This window comes from Dermatophagoides pteronyssinus, unplaced genomic scaffold (assembly GCF_027571235.1).
Source record: "Dermatophagoides pteronyssinus isolate colony J.1.1.1.1 unplaced genomic scaffold, Derpt_VIB-CSIC_2022.12 sq0011, whole genome shotgun sequence".
NCBI classification, from domain to species: domain Eukaryota; kingdom Metazoa; phylum Arthropoda; class Arachnida; order Sarcoptiformes; family Pyroglyphidae; genus Dermatophagoides; species Dermatophagoides pteronyssinus.
The window spans coordinates 437,254-457,679 of NW_027461535.1; the positions used below are offsets into that span (position 1 = coordinate 437,254).

At 29.6% G+C, this 20,426-nt stretch overlaps 1 protein-coding gene and 1 long non-coding RNA gene across 4 annotated transcripts in view; both read left to right on the forward strand.

Annotated features, from left to right (window-relative positions):
• LOC142645417 (uncharacterized) overlaps positions 1 to 1,512 on the forward strand; it is a 52,619-nt gene extending 51,107 nt beyond the window's left edge. For both annotated transcript variants that reach the window (XR_012846552.1, XR_012846553.1), the window contains one exon: positions 619 to 1,512. This is a non-coding gene — a long non-coding RNA (uncharacterized LOC142645417). The remainder of the gene's footprint in view (positions 1 to 618) is intronic.
• A 2,208-nt stretch (positions 1,513 to 3,720) lies between these two features.
• Positions 3,721 to 14,083, forward strand: LOC113789514 (uncharacterized). 2 transcript variants are annotated; one of them, XM_075821569.1, is made up of 4 exons: positions 3,721 to 5,791; positions 5,851 to 7,535; positions 7,657 to 11,979; positions 12,078 to 14,083. In XM_075821569.1, exons 1-4 carry the CDS (start codon positions 3,928 to 3,930, stop codon positions 12,099 to 12,101), a joined length of 7,896 nt encoding a protein of 2,631 aa, XP_075677684.1. In that variant the 5' UTR covers positions 3,721 to 3,927; the 3' UTR covers positions 12,102 to 14,083. The 2 variants fall into 2 exon arrangements, with proteins under 2 accessions (XP_075677684.1, XP_075677685.1); XM_075821570.1 differs by having other exon boundaries at positions 5,854 to 7,535.
• Positions 14,084 to 20,426: the final 6,343 nt, after the last annotated feature.

Sequence of the window (20,426 nt, forward strand, 5' to 3'; positions counted from 1 at the left end):
CAGGTTAATTTAAGTTATTCTTTGAAATTTGTTGTTGTTGTTGAATAACAACAACAAATAAACAATCATGAATTTCGTTTGTTCGTTCGTTCGTTCGGTAAATCTTAGTCACGAAAAAAATGTTTTTTTTCCGAATGAAAATTAAAGATTTTTTTTGCTGGTGGTGAATGGTGGTGAATATTTTTTTTTTTGGATAATAAATTCATCAATCGAAACAAAATTTGACCTGACTTGTTGAAAAAAACTAATTATTCGTTGCTGTTGTTGTTATGGTTAGGTTATTTGGTCAATTTGGTCAAACACGACCAAATTAGTTCAGTGTTGACACATTGACCATGGGTGATGTAATAATAATGATGCGGATAGTAGTTTTTGTTTTTTTGGATGCTAGTAGTGTAGTGGTGGGTGAAGTATCTTGTCATCATCATCGAAAATCGATGATTAAATGATATTTTGAAGATTTTTTTGGTTTTCTTAGAAAAAAAAACTTGATGATTATGATGACATCATTGAATTGATGAATAATGATTGGTTTTTTGTTGTTGTTTTTTTGTTTGAAAATTTCATATTTTTTAACCAAAAAAATTTTTCTTTTCTTCTTTCTCTCCATAAATACAGGTTTGTTTTATTTGGAAACAATCATCATCATCGATCGATAATCTGAATTCTGGAAAATCACGATGAAAATCAAAAATCAAAATGATAAAATGAAAATTCAACAATAAAAAAGTGGAAAAAAAAGTGTTAAATGGTTCCGTTTAAAGTCAAATCAAATTTTCTTCTTCTCTGTGTTTGTTTGTTTAGCATCATCATCAAAGGTTAATCATCATAATTGCCAATAAATCTGATTAATGTTTTTTCATTCATCAAACAAAAAAATTCAGTTTTTTTTGTGTCCAATATTTTGTCCGGTTTGTTTGTTCAAAGTGTGTGTGCGATTGATTGATCGACGTTTTGTTGAATCAAAAATCAAAAATCCAATTTGAAGAAAATCCTGGTTACCTTGTGTGTGTGTGTGTGTTTGTTATGGTTTGTTTTTTTTCTTTTCATTTCAAACAATAATTGCTCAATCATCAACATAATCAACAAATATATCGACCAATTTCGACCGAAAATCCGGTATAATTCTTTTTTAATCTTTAAGAATATCTTTGAAATTTCTATAAATCATCATGTTGGGTTGAACAGAAAATCTTTCTTATTGTGAAAAAAAATAATGGAAAATATTTTTCTCGATTTCACAGCAGCATCTTCATCAATAATAATCATCATTTGATTCGAATCCTTGACAACAACCTGATTCACATATCGTACGACAAAATTTTGGTTTGTCCGAATTGAAAAAAAAACGTTAAAAAAATTTTGCTTGTACGTGTATCGCATACGTGTATCATTATTTTTTGTTTGTCCATCGATCAAACGCATGTACCAACAACAACTGGAGAAAACAACATCCCAAAAATAGTGCCAAACACTGAATAAAAAAAACCAGAAAAGAAAAAGCAAAAAAAATCCTATCTTTGTTGGTAATGTGCGTGTGAAAAAAATCAAAAGAAGCAAAAAAAAAAAAAAAAAATTCAATCAAATTTCATTGGAAAAAAATTCAATAACAACAACAACAACAACGAAATAAGAACATTTTCATTTGAAAAAAAGACGTGTTCTGATTTTTTTTTTTTTTTTTTGCTATATATCTCTGTGGTTTGGGTGCAAAAATTTATACAGAAAATCAATCAATCGATCGAATCAAATCAATCAACAATCAAATATAGCAACAATCTTTAATCATTTCACAAATTTGATTTCTTAGGAAAAAATAAAAAAAATAAAATTTCGTCCACATTGAACATTGAAATTTTTTTTCTTCAAAAATAAAAAAAAATAAAAAAAATAACAGAGTTACAGTTTTGTTTCAAAAAAAAACAACAACAACATCCATATATCAATCAAATCAATCGATCGATTGATTTCTTCTGATCGATCATCAATCGAAATTAATATTAAAATCATCATCATCATTGAGAGAAGAAATGAAAATCTAAATTTTACCACATCAAAAATAGGATTAAATTTAACAAAACTAAACTGAACTTTGATCAATTTTTTTTCCATTTCCATTCCATTCATTTTTCAACACTGTATTTTATTTTCTGAAAAATAAGATTAAAAAAAAATCAATGAAAAAATTTTTTCAACAAAAAAAAAGAAAAAGAAAAAAGATTCATTTCGCTGGCCTACACTTGTGAACGCACACACTCCTTAAATGCAAAATACATCTTTTGAAGGATAAACAACGAAACGAAAATCCGATGTTGTCAAAAATCGATTTGAAAAAATTATTTATTTATTGAATTTCAAATTCTCCTTCTTTTTCTTCTTGCTGTTCGAGCACTTTAATTCGATGAAATTGAGATCAACTGGAAACGAGCAAGAAAAGAAGAAAAAAATTGCCATTTTTTTCAATCAAAAATCAAAAAAAAGATTTCAAGGTTATTTTAAACACACATTCATTCAATAATTATTGTGAAATTTGATGCAAACAAACGAAAAAAAAAACGAAATTGCTTCCCCAATCATCATCAATAATAATAATTTTTTCCACCAAACAAAACATTGTTAATAAACTAAATCAGCCGTCAGCAAAATAGATTCATTTGAATTGATCAATTTGAATATTTGATATCTTGAAATTTGAAAAACGAAAAAAAAACGTAACAAAAATCTTTAAATAAAATTTCTGATTGATTGGAATCAAATATTGATTGATTTGTAAAAAATTTGGAAAATTGATTTGTTGATTTGTCGAGGAGAAGAAATCAATATTCAAAAATCATCATCCAACATTTTTCTACAGACGTGTTATTTGATTAGCAAAAAGAAGCACAATTTGAATTTGATACAATTTTTTTTACAAGGAAGAAATAATTTTACAAACAAATAAAAATTTGATAACCGCAAACAACAATTGAAAAACGCCAACAAAAAATGTTTCTCTAGTCTTTCTGGTTTCATTTCATTTTGATTTTTGTTACCGCACACACTGAATTCATATTGAATTTCTTCTTGTTCAGCATCCTCGATTGATTGATTTTGATTGAAACGTCTTCGACTTTATCGACGAAACTCCGAGTAGCAACACTGTTCAACCAATAATAATCTTGTAAAATTGAATTTAAAAATTGATGAAAAATTTTGATGAAAAAAAACCAAGCAAAATTATCACCATTTTTCAATTTGATAAGAAAATTTCCTGGAAACCAGAAAAATTTTCCTGAAAACACTTTTGCACACACAAACAATATAATCATTTTGATAATTAATTAAATGACGAACCAAATCAAAAAAAAAATTTGTTTATCAAATCATCATCATTGAAAATAAAAAAAAAATCGCTTATCGCAAATGAAAAAAAATGAACCGAAAAATTTCATTGATACCAATTTGATTGATTTTTTTCATTTTTTAAAAAAAAGTTTCTTCTTCTTCTCTTCGTTCAACATATAAATTGATGAAATAATTTCGAATTTCGAATCATCAAAGAAAAAATAAATCTTCATTTTTCTTGTTTGTTTGTTTGTAAACAACAAACATAATAATAATAATTGAAACGTAAATCAAAAATAATCAAAAATTTTAAATAATAATAACCGAAAATCAAAATAAAATAGTGATCATCATCATCATCATAATCATCATATTATTCAAAACGTTATCTCATTTTAATCCACCATATTAATCGATAATCCATAATCAAATTCTTCAAATTTTGGGCAATTTTTTCTTCAGATTTCATCATTTGTTTGTTTGTTTCATTTTTCTCTCTCACACTCAATCTTGATCTGATCATTATCAAATGTGTTTTATATTTAACAACAAAATTGAACAATCATCATCGTCGTTATACCGTATAATAATAATAATAATAAGATGATCATGATGATGGATTCTATGGATCCTACACAATTAGCACAATTACCATCATCATCATCACCTACAACGACATCGACAACAATGATACAACATAATAATAATAATGATTCAGATGATACAATTTCGACTGTACCGTTACCACCACCACAACCTCCACCTTCATCTTGTCATTATGATTCTCAATCAAATGATTTAATCATTCCACAACAACAACAATCCAGTGCCAACAACAACAACAATAATAACAAAGATAAAATGCCAATTTCTTCCGCTATTTCGACAGCAACGACAAATTCTAAGTCATCATCATCAACAACAGCAATTGATTCGAATATTGAACAATCATCATCCACATCCACATCCACATTAAATCAAACAAATGATATGGCAAATCGTTTAGCTAAAATTCTTACCTGTTTACAAGGTGCTATTGGTGGTGGTGGTGATGAAAATTTACTGCAACAAAGTCAATTATTAGTTGCAGCAATGGCAGCAACAATGGCTGCTGCAGCTACCGGAACCGGAACTAGTAATGAACAACCAGAACAATTATTAGCATCAATGGCACCAACATTGATTAATTTGGTTAATAATACTACGGCTACCGCTAACACTAACGCAACAACAACAACCAATTCCCGACGATCATCAAATTCATCATCCGTATCCGCATCAGCATCCATATCTGCAACCGGATCATCAAATAATGATAGTCATGATGATGATGATGATGATGAAAATTCCAATCAAAAATCATTACTAAATCAAATTAATAATGATACCTGTAGTAAAAAACGACGTAAACAAAGTAAACCATTACGTTATGAATATGGTAGTAGTAGTAGTAAAAATTTTTTAACAACCGCAACAAGTAGTGATAATCAAGATCATGATCATCTTGATCATCATCATCATCATCATCAAGATGATGATAATCGTCGTAGAAAAATTCGTCATCGTAATGAAATAACAACGATCAAACAACAGCAGCAACAACATATCAATTCAATGTTGAATGTGGATGTTGATTGTTATGATGATGGTGACAATTTGTTATTGCCACCACCACCACCATCAATGCTGAATAAACATCATTCAAAACAAACGAAAGAGAAATTATTATTAATTTCAGCAAATAAAGAGCAACAACAGCAACGAATAAAATTAAAGCAACAACAACAACGGCATTCCCAACATAATAAGCCAAAGCAGAAGCCTGTTTCAGATTTAGAAGAGAACTTTGATGATGATGATGATGATGTTGAAGATTTAGTTGATGAAATAGTCGACGATGATGATGATGATGATGACGACGATGTTGTTGATGATGATGAAAGAGACAGCAACCATGATGCTAATGAAGACGACGACGACGACAACGATCATCATAGTAGTCGTAGCCATCGATTGGAACAAGTCGTTGATTCAGTCAAAATAGTCAACAAATCAACAGCAGCTAAAAAATTATCATCAAAAAATGTTATCAGCAACGTTGATGATGATTTAAATGCGGCATCAATAGCGGCAGCAGCAGCTGAAATGATGATGATGACCAGAGAAAAATTAAATAATAATAATAATGATGATAATCAACAACAACAACAACAACAGCAGCTGCAATTTTTACAACAATTTGAAATGTTTGCTAATGGTTGTTGGTCGCCATCATCATCATCATTATCGCTAAATCAAAAATCATCAACATTATCAACATTTATTTGTCCACAATGTAATGATCCATTTACGAATGAAAATCAATTACGTGATCATATTGATCTCGAACATATGCAACAGCATCATAAATTTCCGCATCCATCATCATTATCACCATTATTGTCGAATAATTCCGTTGGTTTTACCGGTAAGTTACTTTAAAATTAGAAAATTTTTTTAAATTATTTACGAAATTTAAACCTAAAGCAGAACATCATAAACGACAACATAAACGCAAACGTTCACCATCAAATCAATCAATTTGTTCAACAAATTCATCAAATAATGGTGGTGCAAGTGCAAGTGCGAGTGTTGATGATGCAAATATTTTACCAAGTGATTCATCAATTCATGGTGATAATAGTGATCATCATCAACAACATAATCGACGTAAATCTCCAACATTCTATGACCATCATCATCATGATGATCATAAATCAACAACAACAACAACAACCTCAACGACAACAACAACAACAAATTCAAATCAACAACAACAACAATTTCGTTGTACAAAAGAAGATTTAAATCTTTTAAATTTATCAATAAATCCATTAATATCATTATCGAATCAAACCGGTAGTAGTAATAATAATAATTGTGGTAGTGGTATTAGTAATAATAATAATAAATTATCTCATCGTCATTCATCATCATCATCACCATTATCATCGCAACAGCAGCAGCAACAATTTCAATCATCAACAAGAATTCCATCATCATCATTATCACCGGAACCAAAAATTTCAAGAACAACATCCGAATCACCAATTGGTGGCAGTGGTAGTTGTGGTGCGGGTGGAAATAGACAACAATCACCGGGTTTAATCAATAATCATCAACAACAACAACAATCATTATTTACAAATTCAATGGCACCATTCTTTTTTTCGCATATGTTTCCCGGTAGTGGTCATGGTGGTGGCCCGGGTGGCCCAAATCAACCATTTTCACCAACAACCGCTGCAATGTCGAATGCAATTTTAAATGGCCTACCAGTTATTGGTACACATTCTGGTCCAAGAATTTTTAATCCTGAAGCATATTGTGAATTATGTAATAAAGAATTTTGCAATAAATATTTTCTTAAAACACATAAAGCTAATAAACATAATATTTATACACCTGAAACAAGTAATAATCCATCAGGTAGTTCAACTACCAGTAATAATAATCAAAATAACCAGAATCAAAATCAAAATAGTAACGGTAGTAGTAATGGTCAACCCCAGCAACAGCAACCATTATTTCCGTTACCAGCTACCTCGAAAAGTAATTCTAGTGCCATGATATCAACACCATCAACAACAACAACGACGACAACATCGACATCGACAACAAATCAATCAATGAAATTATCCGAACATCTGAATAGTGGTCTTTTGAATGGTATGCATCACCAATCACATCAACATCAAACATTACAACCATTTCAACCACCATTACGTTTAAGTTTAAATATGAATATGATAAATTTAGATTCATTTTGTGAAATATGTCAAAAAGAATTTTGTAATAAATATTTTCTAAAAAAACATAAACAACGTACACATGGTTTTATTTATCAAGGTGATACACCCATTCCACCTAGTCATAATTCACCACAAATGCAACAATTACAACAATTACAATTATTACATCAACAATTAGCAGCGCAACATCATCAACAACAACAATATGTTAATAATCAACAACAACAACAACAACAATCATCAAATAATAATAATAATAATGGTGATAATTCTGGCGATAATAATAAACATTCAACATCGGTTACAGGAGGAAGATTATCAACTAGTCCATCACCTTCATCTGGTCATCATCAACTGCATTCGCATCATCACTCACCATCGCCATCGCCATCATCATTGACGGATAAGTCAATTTTAATGGTAAGTAAATTTGTTTGTTTGTTTTCCTTGGTGATGTTTTACTGACCTTGACTTGTATTTCCTGATCGAAAATTTCATTTTCCTGTTTTGTTTCGTTTTTTCTTCTTGGTTTTTTAAACAGAATTCCAATCCAGTCACATCATCTATGAATACGGGTATTTCAACAAATGAATCCACAACAACAACAAGTCCAATTGGTCTGCCCGGTTTTCCTCACGCTACAGCAAATCCTGCACAACTTTTATTAACACCTGAACGTTTAAGACAAATGGGTGTTATAAATACTGAAGCATTTTGTGAAATTTGTTGTAAAGAATTTTGTAATAAATATTTTTTACGTACACATAAAATTAATAAACATCGGATATCGGAAAATGGACAACCAGTGATTGGAAAATATCCAAATCATCAACCGCTATCAGCATTCAATCAATCGATGGCTAATGAATTTATTGCTGCACGGCAGCAGATGTTTGGTATTGGTGGTGGTGGTTCGCCGTCAGCGACCTCTATGGCCAATAATTTTCCCGGTATGTTTGCCAATGCCAATATCAATAATGCGACGGCTACAACAAATGATAATGATGATGATGATGATGATAATAATCAACTTGAACCTGGACAACGTGATCCAACTAGTTATGGTAAAAATGGTAATAATTTTTTAGATGGTTTTGCATCATTTATGGCCAATAATATTCATTATAACAACAACAATCTTAATAACAACAACAACAACAATTCATCATTGATTGATGGCCAAACGACAAATCAAATGATAAAATGTAAACATTGTCAACAAAAATTTCATAATAATCATTTATTGAAAATGCATAAATTCTATGCACATAATATACCATTCAATCATACGGATGATCAAGATGATCTCGACGGTGATGGTCAAGACCGGGTTAAAATTGATTCAAAGCAAGATTCTAAATCATCTGATTTAACAGATTTACGAAAAAAATCAATCAAAAAAGATGATAATGATGAAATGAAACAAGAAGAAGAAGATGATGAGGAAGAAGAAAAAGCAATTCTTGTTGAATCTGATATTACTGAATGTGTGGATGATGATGATGTTGATTCGAATGATTCGAATGATGGTGATGAGAAACAAATAAAAAATCACCGGAAAAATTCAGAATCATTAACCCTTAATGATCATCAACAACAAAAACATCACCAAAAACATCAAACAAATGAAAATGATTTAGAAAAACTACATTCAATGATTAAAGAATTGGATGATTCAAATGAACAACAACAACAACAACTAATGATGATTGATAAAAGTGTTAATGATGATTGTGAAATGATGTTAAGTGATCAACAACAACAACAACGTGAACGACAACAACAACAACAAAAATGTAAATTATGTAAATTTCAATGTAATAATCAATATGTATTTCGTGCACATATTATTACTGAACATGGTTTAGGTAGTAGTGTTAGTGGTTTAGGTGGTGTTGATGAAACAACATTTTTACAACAATTTATTGATTATCATCAAACATCACTATCATTGAAATCATTTGAACAACGGGAAAAATATCCAATTGACAGTGTTGTTGATGATGAACAACGTGAACAAAGTGAACAAAGTGAACTTGAACAAAAATCCGAAATATTTTGTAATATTTGTATGAAAGAATTTTGTAGTAAATATTTTCTACAAATACATCGACAAAATATTCATGGAATTTTTGTTGATAATGATGATAATATCAGTGATTCACCACCAACGCAGCCACAATTATCACCATCATCAAATCATCAATCGACAACAACAACGACAAGCGAAACAACAACAACAACAACGACCACTAAATCGACAACATCGACGACAAATTCATCATTTTTATCACCAGCATTATTGAATTCATTTTATCAACAAGCAGGAATGAAAACTTCTGAATCAACAGCGGAATTGGAAAATTTAAATCTTGCTTTAAGTCAGGTTTTCGGTCGGCAAATAAAATCCGAACGATCATCATCGTCACCACGGTCAAATTCATCATCATCATCGCCATCACCAAGACCCGATCAAAAGACAAAAAACAATAGCAATTCTGAAACCACCAACAACAACAATGATAATGAAAATGAAATGATGAAATTTTCTGAAAACGAAGATGGTGATGATGATGAAAATGTAACAGCAACAACATTGGCTGAAACAATAAAAGCAGCAATGGTAGCTGGTTTTGTACCCGGTACATTTGGTGTTAATAGCGATCATCATCATCATTCGGGACAATTAAAAAATCGTTCGAATTCAATAATAACCGGCCGAAATTATTGTAATTTTTGTAATAAAGAATTATGTAATAAATATTTTATGAAAACACATATGCTTAAAATGCATGGTATTAATATTGATGAACATCCGATTGAAGCAACATCAAACAGTACGATTGGTGGTGTACAATGTGATATTTGTCAAAAAGAATTGTGTAGTAAATATTTTTTAAAAGTACATAAACAAAATACACATGGTATTTATGAAGATGGTAGTGCACCAATATTACTTGGACCAACATCATCAGCAGTATTTCATCATCAGGCAAATAAATTAATGATGTCACAAGTAGCGGCGAATTTATTCAATAATAATGGCAATGGTAATAATAATAATGGATCAAATGAACGTATTGTTAACCCTTTACTATTCATGTCATCATTGGCATCAATGAATGATACAAATAGTATGGCAAGCGATTCAAATAGTATTGGTTCAATGAATAGTGATACAAAACCTGATCAACAACAGCATCAACGTGATCAACAACATTCACCATCACAGCAACAACAAGATGATCATAATAATTCGACGACAGGTAATAAGTCAAGTGGTAGTACGGGTTATCAAGAAATTTGTCATATTTGTGATCGTCGTTTTAAATCAATAAAATGGCTTAAAGCACATATGTTTAATGATCATGGTGAATTATTAGCTATTATGAATCGTAATGATTTTCAATCATCTTCAATGTTTAATTCAAATAGTAGTGGTGATTATCGTCTTTGTTTTGTTTGTGGACAAACATTTACAGATATTTTATCAATGCAAATGCATCTAATGAAAGAACATAAAATATCACCCGAAGAAATGGCTATAAATTTAGCTGGTAATTTTAAAATGGCTGCTATGATGGCTGCTGCTGCTGCAGCAGCTGCTAATGCTAATGCTAATACATCCGTTACTGATTCAAAAAATGCTACCGATTCAAATATCTATCCGGATTTATCATCAATGAATTTGGATAATAATAATTTAACAACATCATCATCAGCATCGACAACTGATCATCATCATCATCCGCATCATCATCAGGAACCAATATCATCATCAACACCGCCACTACCACTGCCACCACCATCATCATCATCACCATATCCGGATATAATGTCGAAAGAAAAAGATTTTGATAATGATGATTGTTTGATGCCAAACAACAACGATAACAATGTTGGTAGTAATAATAATAATCCATTATCATTTCTAAAGAATCCAGCATTTCAAAATCTTTTGCTAAAGAATCCAGGATTATTGGCTGCAGCAGCAGCAGCTGCTGCTGCTGCTTCTTCTTCCACTTCCACTACTGCCAATCAATCGGATCAATTATTATCGACAATATTCGGTGCAATCACTGGTAGTGGTGGTGGTGGTATGATGAATGAAAAATCAAATAATAATAATAATTCTAGTCCAATTGAATCACCATTGATTGATTTTAATACCGGTGTTAGTGGTGATAATGGTGGTGTTAATGAAAAAGTAACTCAGCTGAAAAAATTTACCTGTCCACAATGTAATCGTAGTTATCGTCATTCACATTCATTACATCGTCATATGTTGATTCATACGAAAACAGCTAAATCATCGCCACCACCAGTATCGCAAGAAACATCATCTTCAAACATCCATAATAATAATGATAATAACCAAATAGATAATGATAATAAACCAAGAAATAAAAGATATCGTTGTTCAAAATGTAATAAAAAATTTCGTACACGTGAATTATGTTTATATCATATACGTATGTTTCATCAGAATAATTGTAAAACATCATCGACAACAACAACAACTGTGGTAAATAATCTTGATAATAATAAATCAATGAAAAAACGTAATACCATCAATGAAAATGTACAACGATCACCATCAAATGATAATGATTTTGGTCATCATCGTCAAGATTTACCATTAAATCTACAAACGGCCAGCGATGATGATCAACAACCAGCATTGTTTGATGATCCAGCGATCGATAATCATGATGATAATAGCAATAATGATAATAATATCACCCAACAACAACATTCTGATGATGATGATGATGTTACGACTGAAGAAAATGATGACCAAGATGATGATCATAATGTTACCGATTCAACATTATCAACAGCAACTACTGGACAAAAATCATTGGTAAGTTTCTTTTGATTTTATTGATTGATTTAAATTTTTCCCAAAAATCGATATTTAATCAATCAATTTTTCTTCACTTTTTTTCCTTCATCTGATAGATCTGTGTGAATGGTACGGAATAATCAACCTCGGTTTTTATCATCAACAATTTTTCATCAATTTTTCAATTCAAATCAACAAAAACATTCCTTTTTTGAAAAAAAAATTCTTTCAAACTCAGTATTCTCTCAGTGTTTTGTTTTGTTCTTCATTCTCGTCCGAATTCAACAAGTCTTCTTCTTTTCTCTCCTTTGATCAAATAAATCATCCAATCAAGCGCACAACAAAATTTCACACGTTCCATCAACAGGACTGGATCTTTTTTTTAATCTCCCCCTCTCTCTCTCTCTCTTCAATCACATGATGATAACGATATTCAAGGGACCAAAGATTTTCATCTGATTTTCCAAAAATCATCATCAGTGATTCAATGAATTCTCCCCGCTTCTTCCTCTTCTTCTTCACCTTCAAATCTTTGATTACAGCAACAAGATGAAATTGATTGATTGATTTGACTGACTGATGACAAAACTAAAGAAAAATTCCAATGTCTTTGACATTTTTGCTTGTTTGTTTGAATGTTTGCTGCCAATTTGTAAAACATCATAATCATCAAATGAATGAGTATAGCACCTATACTGATAATCATCACCATATCCAATTCAATTCATTTCATTTGCTCATCATACGAAAATAATAACGAAAAGAAAATTAACAAAAATTAAATAAACTGACCTTAAACGTTAAAATAAGTATCACATTGCAAACAAACAAACAACTACAAAATGCTTTATGTAAATAGAGAAAGATAGATAAGGAAAGAGATGCATCAAATCATCATCAAATTGCATCTTTTCCACTTCAATCCTAAAATACAAACAGCAAACAAGTATCCGCATCAATTTGATTCTTTCAATCAAAAATAAAAAAAAAACTTTGAAATTTTTTCAACAAAAAATATCGTCGTCGTCCCGTTCACCAACAAACAGAAAAATCATTATCACCACCATCATCAACAAAATTTGTAACATCGTATCAAAAAAATCCTCAAAGATAAAGAGAGCCACACACACATCGACATCGACAAACTGCTGCTCCTTAACTTTTTATTATCATCGTCTTCGTTTCGACATGAAAAAAACATTTAGGAAAATTTTTTAATTAAATTTTAAAATGAAAAATAACGAAACGATGAAAAATTAAATATCAATTAATTAAAGATGCATTTCACGATCTCATCATCATTATCATCAGCATTCCTTTTTTTTTCTTGAATGACATCTTCTTTCTTAAATTGATGGTGACAATTTTGAAATTTGAAGCAAGAAGAGAGGCTCGACAACATCTAAGACAACTTTTGGATCTGGATCTGATCTAACCAGCGACGAATTTTCATCATTTTCCCTTGTAAAATTATTTCATTTTTGTTTGTTTTTTTTCCATTTTTTCCTTTTTTTGTTACAAATTTTTTCCATTTTTCTCTGTGTGTGTGCGTGTGTTTTATTGATTACCTGATTGATTGATTGATTGATTGATAACAATTTATCTGATTGATTTTCACTTCATTTAATTCTTATTTATTTATTTAATATCATCATCATCATCATCATCATCAACATTAACCATTAAGCATCCGCATCATCATCATCATTTTTTTCTATTCAAACACACACATTAACACGGCCATCCACACACTTCATTTTATTGATTTTTTAATTTAATTAACAAAATTTTTTTTAATTCAATTAACATGGTCATCACAAATAAATAAATAAATAATGTTCTCTCTCCTTGTAATCGATTGTAATCTGCTGCTGCTGCTGCTGCTAATACATCCATCATCATCATCATCATCATCATCATTATAAATATAGATTTTCAATTTTTAATTTAATTTAATTCAATAATAATGATTTTTTCTTCTCTTGTTTCGACATTGAATCTCTTGCTTTCATTCATTTCATTTCATTTGCTCTCTTTTTATTTAAAACAAACAAACAAACAAAACAAAAATCATTCTTTGTATGAATCGATTAATTATCAAGTCAAAGCAAAAAACCACACTAATTATAATAATAATAATTTTTCACAAAAGTAAATAAAAATTAAAAATTTTTTGAAAAATTATAACAAAAAAACTTTGCTTCTTTTTTTCTCATGAATTTTTAACTTTGAAAATTTTTTTTAAAAAAGTTTTTCCCACCATGTTTATCATTATCATCATCATCATCATCATTTCCGTTCACTGACCAAACAAACAAACTTATTCCTGGTTAATGATGATGGTCAATCGTAATTCGAGCGTAGATTTTTTTTGTTTCATTTTGCCACTTTGTGTGTGTGATCAACTGACCGAAACATCTTGGTTGGAAGAACGCCTTGTTTTTCTCACTATAGTTTCTTTTCTTCTAAACATCGTCGTCATTATCAACTGGACCGTAAAAATTCGTGTGAAAAACATATGAATGAATAAGATGGCTGGCTGGTTGGTTATCATCATTTTTCTGTTTCACATTTGAAAAATTTTGACAAAAAATTTTAAAGAAAATCTGGATGGATGGATGGATAGATTGCCTGGACAAACTGGACAATCTCGAAATGAAAACATTTTTTGAAAAATTTGTTTCAAAAATTAAACGATGATTACACTGACAACAAACAAACGGCAATTGACCTTAATTATTCAATTTTTTCCAAAGTTTTTTAATCTATTTTGATTGAAAAATTTTTCTAAATTTTCATTCTCGTGATCATATCCTTAATGGTGATGTTAAATCAACCAAGCAAACAAAACAAATAAACAGGATAGATTAAAAACCAATTGATTTTGGATTTCGGATTTGATTGATTGATTGGGATTTGAAAATTCGTGTTGAATGTATTTATTTTTTCGAAATTTTTTCAGAAAAAATCCTTCTTTCATCTTTGAATCCGGTATCCACATTCCCGGATTTATCAGTTTCAGGTTAGGTTAACTATGACTATGACTGTCGTTCACAAGTAATTACTGAATGAATGAATATTGTTTGTAAATGAAAATAATGTTCGTAAAACCAAACCCAATTTATCATTTATTGAAATAAATATCCAATTTTGGTTTTCTCTTTTCCTTCAAATTTCATATTTAAACGATCACCCTTAAATAATATTTGAATAGCAACAAAATATCCAAAAATCGATCAATCGATTTTGATCAATCTTTTCTCGTTTATTTTGGGTGTTGGTTTGAAATTTTGGTTCATTTTTCAGTTTATTTGACAAAAATGAAAAATTAAAATTTTTCCTTGTTTGAAAATGAAAATGTAAAAATGTAAAAACAAAATCCTAATCACGACATTTTCATTCATTTTTACAAAATGGGTTTTATTTTCAAAACAAAAATCATGTCAAGCCCGAATGAATCTTCTTCTTCTTCGTCGTCGCTTGTTGTTGTTGTCGTTGGATCAATGATAAACACACGCCACACGCAACAGAATATGATGATAGTGATGAACAAACAAACCAAGTCAAAAATGTCATATTAATAATTGAAAATTGCAAAAACGAACAAGAAAAAACTAAAAATTCATGAAATTTTGCAAAATTTTTGTTTCTGGGTTCAGCCCTGATTCAAATAAAGTTATCATCATTATCATCGTCAATGAAAAAGTTATTAAAAAGTTTTGGGAGAAAATGCTGAACGAACACAAACACTGGAATATCCATTGGATGCTTTCAACTCTTTCGTTGTTGTTGTTGTTGTTGAAAAAAACAACAACAACAACAACTCGATCAACAACAATGATGATGAATTAGTTTTTAAAGAAAATAATATCGATATGCGTTGATTGCTTTTCATTGATGAATTTTTCCATTATAATTTATCTCTATTCATCTTTTTTTGACCAAAATCATATATAATTAATCAAAATTGATTAGGTTTTTTCTTTTTTTGGTTGATTTTGACTAAAAAAATGATTTTTTTTTCGTTTCATTTAACTATTTTATTGAATAATTTTGTTTTTTTCGATGATTTTCATCGTTGAATTCTTTTCTTTCTCTGGATGATGATGGATTTTGCCCAAGTTTGATTTCAAAGATTATTATTGTTGTTGTTGTTGTTGTCGGGAGAAAAAAAAACTTGATCTGATTTTTGACTTTTTATTATTATAATCAAGGAATGATGTTGGCGATGAAATTAAATGGAAATTTTCATTTTTTTTAATTGTATTGGTCAGGAATATAAAGAGATTAATGAATTGTTCGCCATCCGCATTAATTTTGTTTTTGTTTAATTAAAATATTTTTTCAGGTAATTAACTTTTGTTGTTGTTGTTGTTGTTTTTTAATTATCAATCTTTTTTTTTTGCCCTTTCGGTTATCGATGATTACGATTGAAAATCGATTATCACCCAATCGATTTTTTTTTTGGGAGATTTCTCAATTGATTATATTCAGTTTGTAACCAGTGATTAGTGATAACCTGTCTGTCAATAATGTCATATAACCATTGTGGTTTTGAATTTCAATTTTTTTTTTTTTTTTTTTTTTGATACAATTTTTTCGGTTTTAATCAACAAAAATCTCTTCTTTTTTTCGAAGAATCAAACACGAAGTCTGTCCATTTTTGATTTTTTTTTTGTTGTTTTTTGGCTGCGAATGAAAATTTCAGGCTTGGTCTTGTCCTGTTCTATCTTGTTCTGTGTGTATTAGCGGATTTTGATTAAAAAGTGTTGATTAATTAGTGAAAAAGAATCTCATTTTTTCATTAAAAACAAAAATCCAGGTAATTAATGAAAGAACGAAACAACAACAACAAAAGAATTAGTTTAGTCTACTTTTTCAGGAGGGGAGAAGAGGGGGATTGAAATTCATTCACCTTTTTTTCGCTTTGATCTTGTGAAAGAACTTTGAACTTTTTTTTTTTTGTTGAAAATTTTATCCAAAAAAGAAAAAATTAACAACAAAAAATCAACAAAATCGATGATCGACAGATCATTATTCTTTCCTGTGTTGAATTTCAATTTACACCACCATTCACATCATCATCATTCATTCAATCAATCGATTGATCGAATATCAATATCTAGTTAAATCAAATCAATTTCAATTTCAAATTGTTGATCATTGTTGAATAATGATCAAACAACATTGACGATAAATCGATAATTTTGATTTGATTTTTTGATTCATTGAAAATTTCAATAAAAAAACCACAAATCTTTCATCATTTTTATTTAAATTACGGATGTTTGAATGTGGCCAAAAAAACTATTAATCAAAACATCATTTCTGATTTTCTACTTATTTAAATAAACTTTATTAAATTGGATTTCTCCTCTCTCTCTCTCTCTCTCTCTCTCTCTCTCTCTCTCGTCGTGTTTAATCATCATACATTGTATATATGTTTATCGGATATCAGATAGTGGTGGTGGTGGTGGTGATGATGATACAAACATTTAACAATTCTCACTTTATCATTTCAAAATGAAATGAAATAGTTTTTTTTCATTCGTTTCTGATAAGCCAAATCAGTTATGAATCCTCATTTTCTCGCTTGTTTGATATCCTCTTTCATTTCAATCCGAAAAAATTATCAAAAAAATATTTAAAAAATTTTTGAATGGAAAATTTGGTGTTTTTCAAAGAAAAACTAAAAAATTTCCATCATCATCATCATCATCGTTATTAGATATCGATTTTTATTCGGTTATTGATCCTCTTTTTCCAACTGGCTTGCAAAAAAAGATCCTTCGTCTTAATTTTTTTAAATTAAAAAAATGTAAAAATGAAAATTTCCGTTTAATTAATGAACAAAATTCCTCTTTGTTTTACCTTTTTTTTCAATCATAATCATAATTAAAAAATGAAAGAAAAAACCATCATCTTTCCATCAAACACACACACACACACAAAGACTAATCGAAAGAGATATTGGATAATAAATTGACTTTTTTCCCTTCATTTTCTTACGTGTATCTCACACACACACACACCAACCAGATCCAACAGCCAAAAGATATCTCAGGTGTGTTCATTTCATCATTTTTTCTTGTTGATTAGACATTCTTTTCTTCAAGGGTATGATGTTGATCAACAACAACAAAGTCTGGATCACACAATTGTTAATCAAAAAAATGAAAAAACAAAAAAAATTTTTAATTAGAAAATTTTACCTGGCTTACCTGGCTAATCAAAAAATTTTTTTTAGACATTTTTTTAATGATGATGATGATGATGGCCAATCATCTTAATGATTCTATTGTACAAACACACTCAGGTATCTTTTTTTTTATAATTAACATATGAGATGTTATCAGGATTTTTTCTTCATTCTTTCTTGGCATTTTCTTTTTGAAAGTTTTTAATTTTTTAAACAAAAAAATTTTTTTTTTTGTTTGTTTTTCTTGGTTAATGTGTTAAATGTTTTCCACCTTTTTTTGGGGGGGGGGAAAACATTCATTCACAACCAATTTTAATATGGTGATAATTTCAAAAAAACCTTTTGAAAAATTCTTCAAAAAATTTCTTTTTTTATGCATCCTGTCCATTTGTCCGTGTGTTGGTTAGCTCGGTGTTAAGTTTTTTTTTACAATTCAAAAGTTTGTTTTGTCACAAATTTTTGTTATTCTTTGGTTGCCCATCCAGAAATTGTGTTTGTGGATGACCACCACCAAAAGTTTTTAAAATTGTTGTCAAAACTTGTTGCTTGTTGTCGGCCATTCAGTCAACCAGCCAGTCAGCCAGCCAGCAGGACATATAAATCATTTTTTTTTTTTTTGTTCATTTCAAATCCAAATAACAGTGACAGTTTTTTTTCCCACTTTTTTTCTGTAAAAGGAGAATACAGAGTAGAACAATCAACTGAATCAAGTGAGAATTAGTTGCTGCTGTCTTCCAATTCCTTCCAATTGATTGTGAATTCCATTTTTTTTTAAATTCACCAGGACCAGAACCAGGATTCTGGATATCCTATTTTTTTCTGTTCACCTGCACGATGACATTACCATTTCTTTTTAAATTTGTGTTTTTTGGGCAAACGAAAAATAAAATGTCCAATGAAATGACCACTATACTGGATAATTTGCACCTGTCAAAAACTTTCTACTTATCATTTTTTTGTCTTGAAAATCTTGAATTGGTCAAGATTTTTTGTTGTTGTTGTTTTTGTTTAAAAAATACAATCACCATAATCGATAACAAAAAATTTTTAAAAAAATCATTTTTTTCATCATTGTCAAATCAGAATTTTTTTTCAAAAAAAAAAAAAAATCAAAAATCATTCTGGGTCGTGATAAACAGATTTGACGACGACGACGACAAGATACAATCTTTTTTCTTTAAAAAAAATTCAGGTTTTTTTAAAGAAAACGAAAAAAGATTGATCTTTGATGATTGCTTCGGGACATTTTCGGTTGTTGTTGTTGTTTACGAAAAATATGAATTTTTTCAGTTTCAATTTTGGTTTTTGGTTTTTGAAAATACTCTGTGCATTGAACTTGAAATACCATTCGATATGATTGCCAGAAAACTGATATTGAATAAAATTGACAAGTGTGGTGGTGGTGGTGAAGTTTCTCTGGTCAGTTTTGATTAATTATTTTATTGAATTTCAAGTGAAAAATTCAAGTGAAATTTTCAATTTTTAAATGAAATTCAATTGAATAATTCATTTATTCAATTGAATTTTGGCGATCAATTTCAGATGTGAATGTTGTTCAGTGTTTGACATTTGATTTTATCGATATGTTTTTTTGTTTCAACCACACTTACTTTTTTTCGAGGGGGGAGGATATTCATTGAAATGAAATGAGAAAAATGAATCTCACAGCTCACACAAACTGACCATTTTTGGCTTTATATTAGTAGAAAAAAAAGAGATCAAAAGATTGACCATCGTCCAAATGTTGATAATGGTGAATGGTGGTGGTGGTGGTGGTGGACGAAAGGAAAAAAATCATGTGAAAATAACAACAATTTTTCTGTCTTTCCTTGTTCATTTTCATTAATTAAAAAATGTTTTTTTTTTGAAAAAAATGAAAATTTCGAAATTCTTTTACATTTACAACAAAAAAAAATCTTTCCTTTCAAAGTGTGTCTTATCTATTATCATCAGCATTTTATAATGATAATTTTCTTCTTTTCTGAACCTGAAACAATTAATAATTATCATCTCTATGTATCTCTCTCTCTCTCTCTCTCTCTCTCTCTCTCTCTCTCTCTCTCTCTCTCTCTCTTTTGCCCCACATTTTATCCATGCTTTGATCCAACCAACCAACCAACCATTTCACCATGATCACACACACACATCAAAGACATAAAGAAAAAATGATGAATGATTTTTTTATCAAATCTTTCAAAGATGATGTTCTCCTAACATCTTTAACACTTGATTTTCCTTAATTTTTAAAACATGCAAACATAAAAAC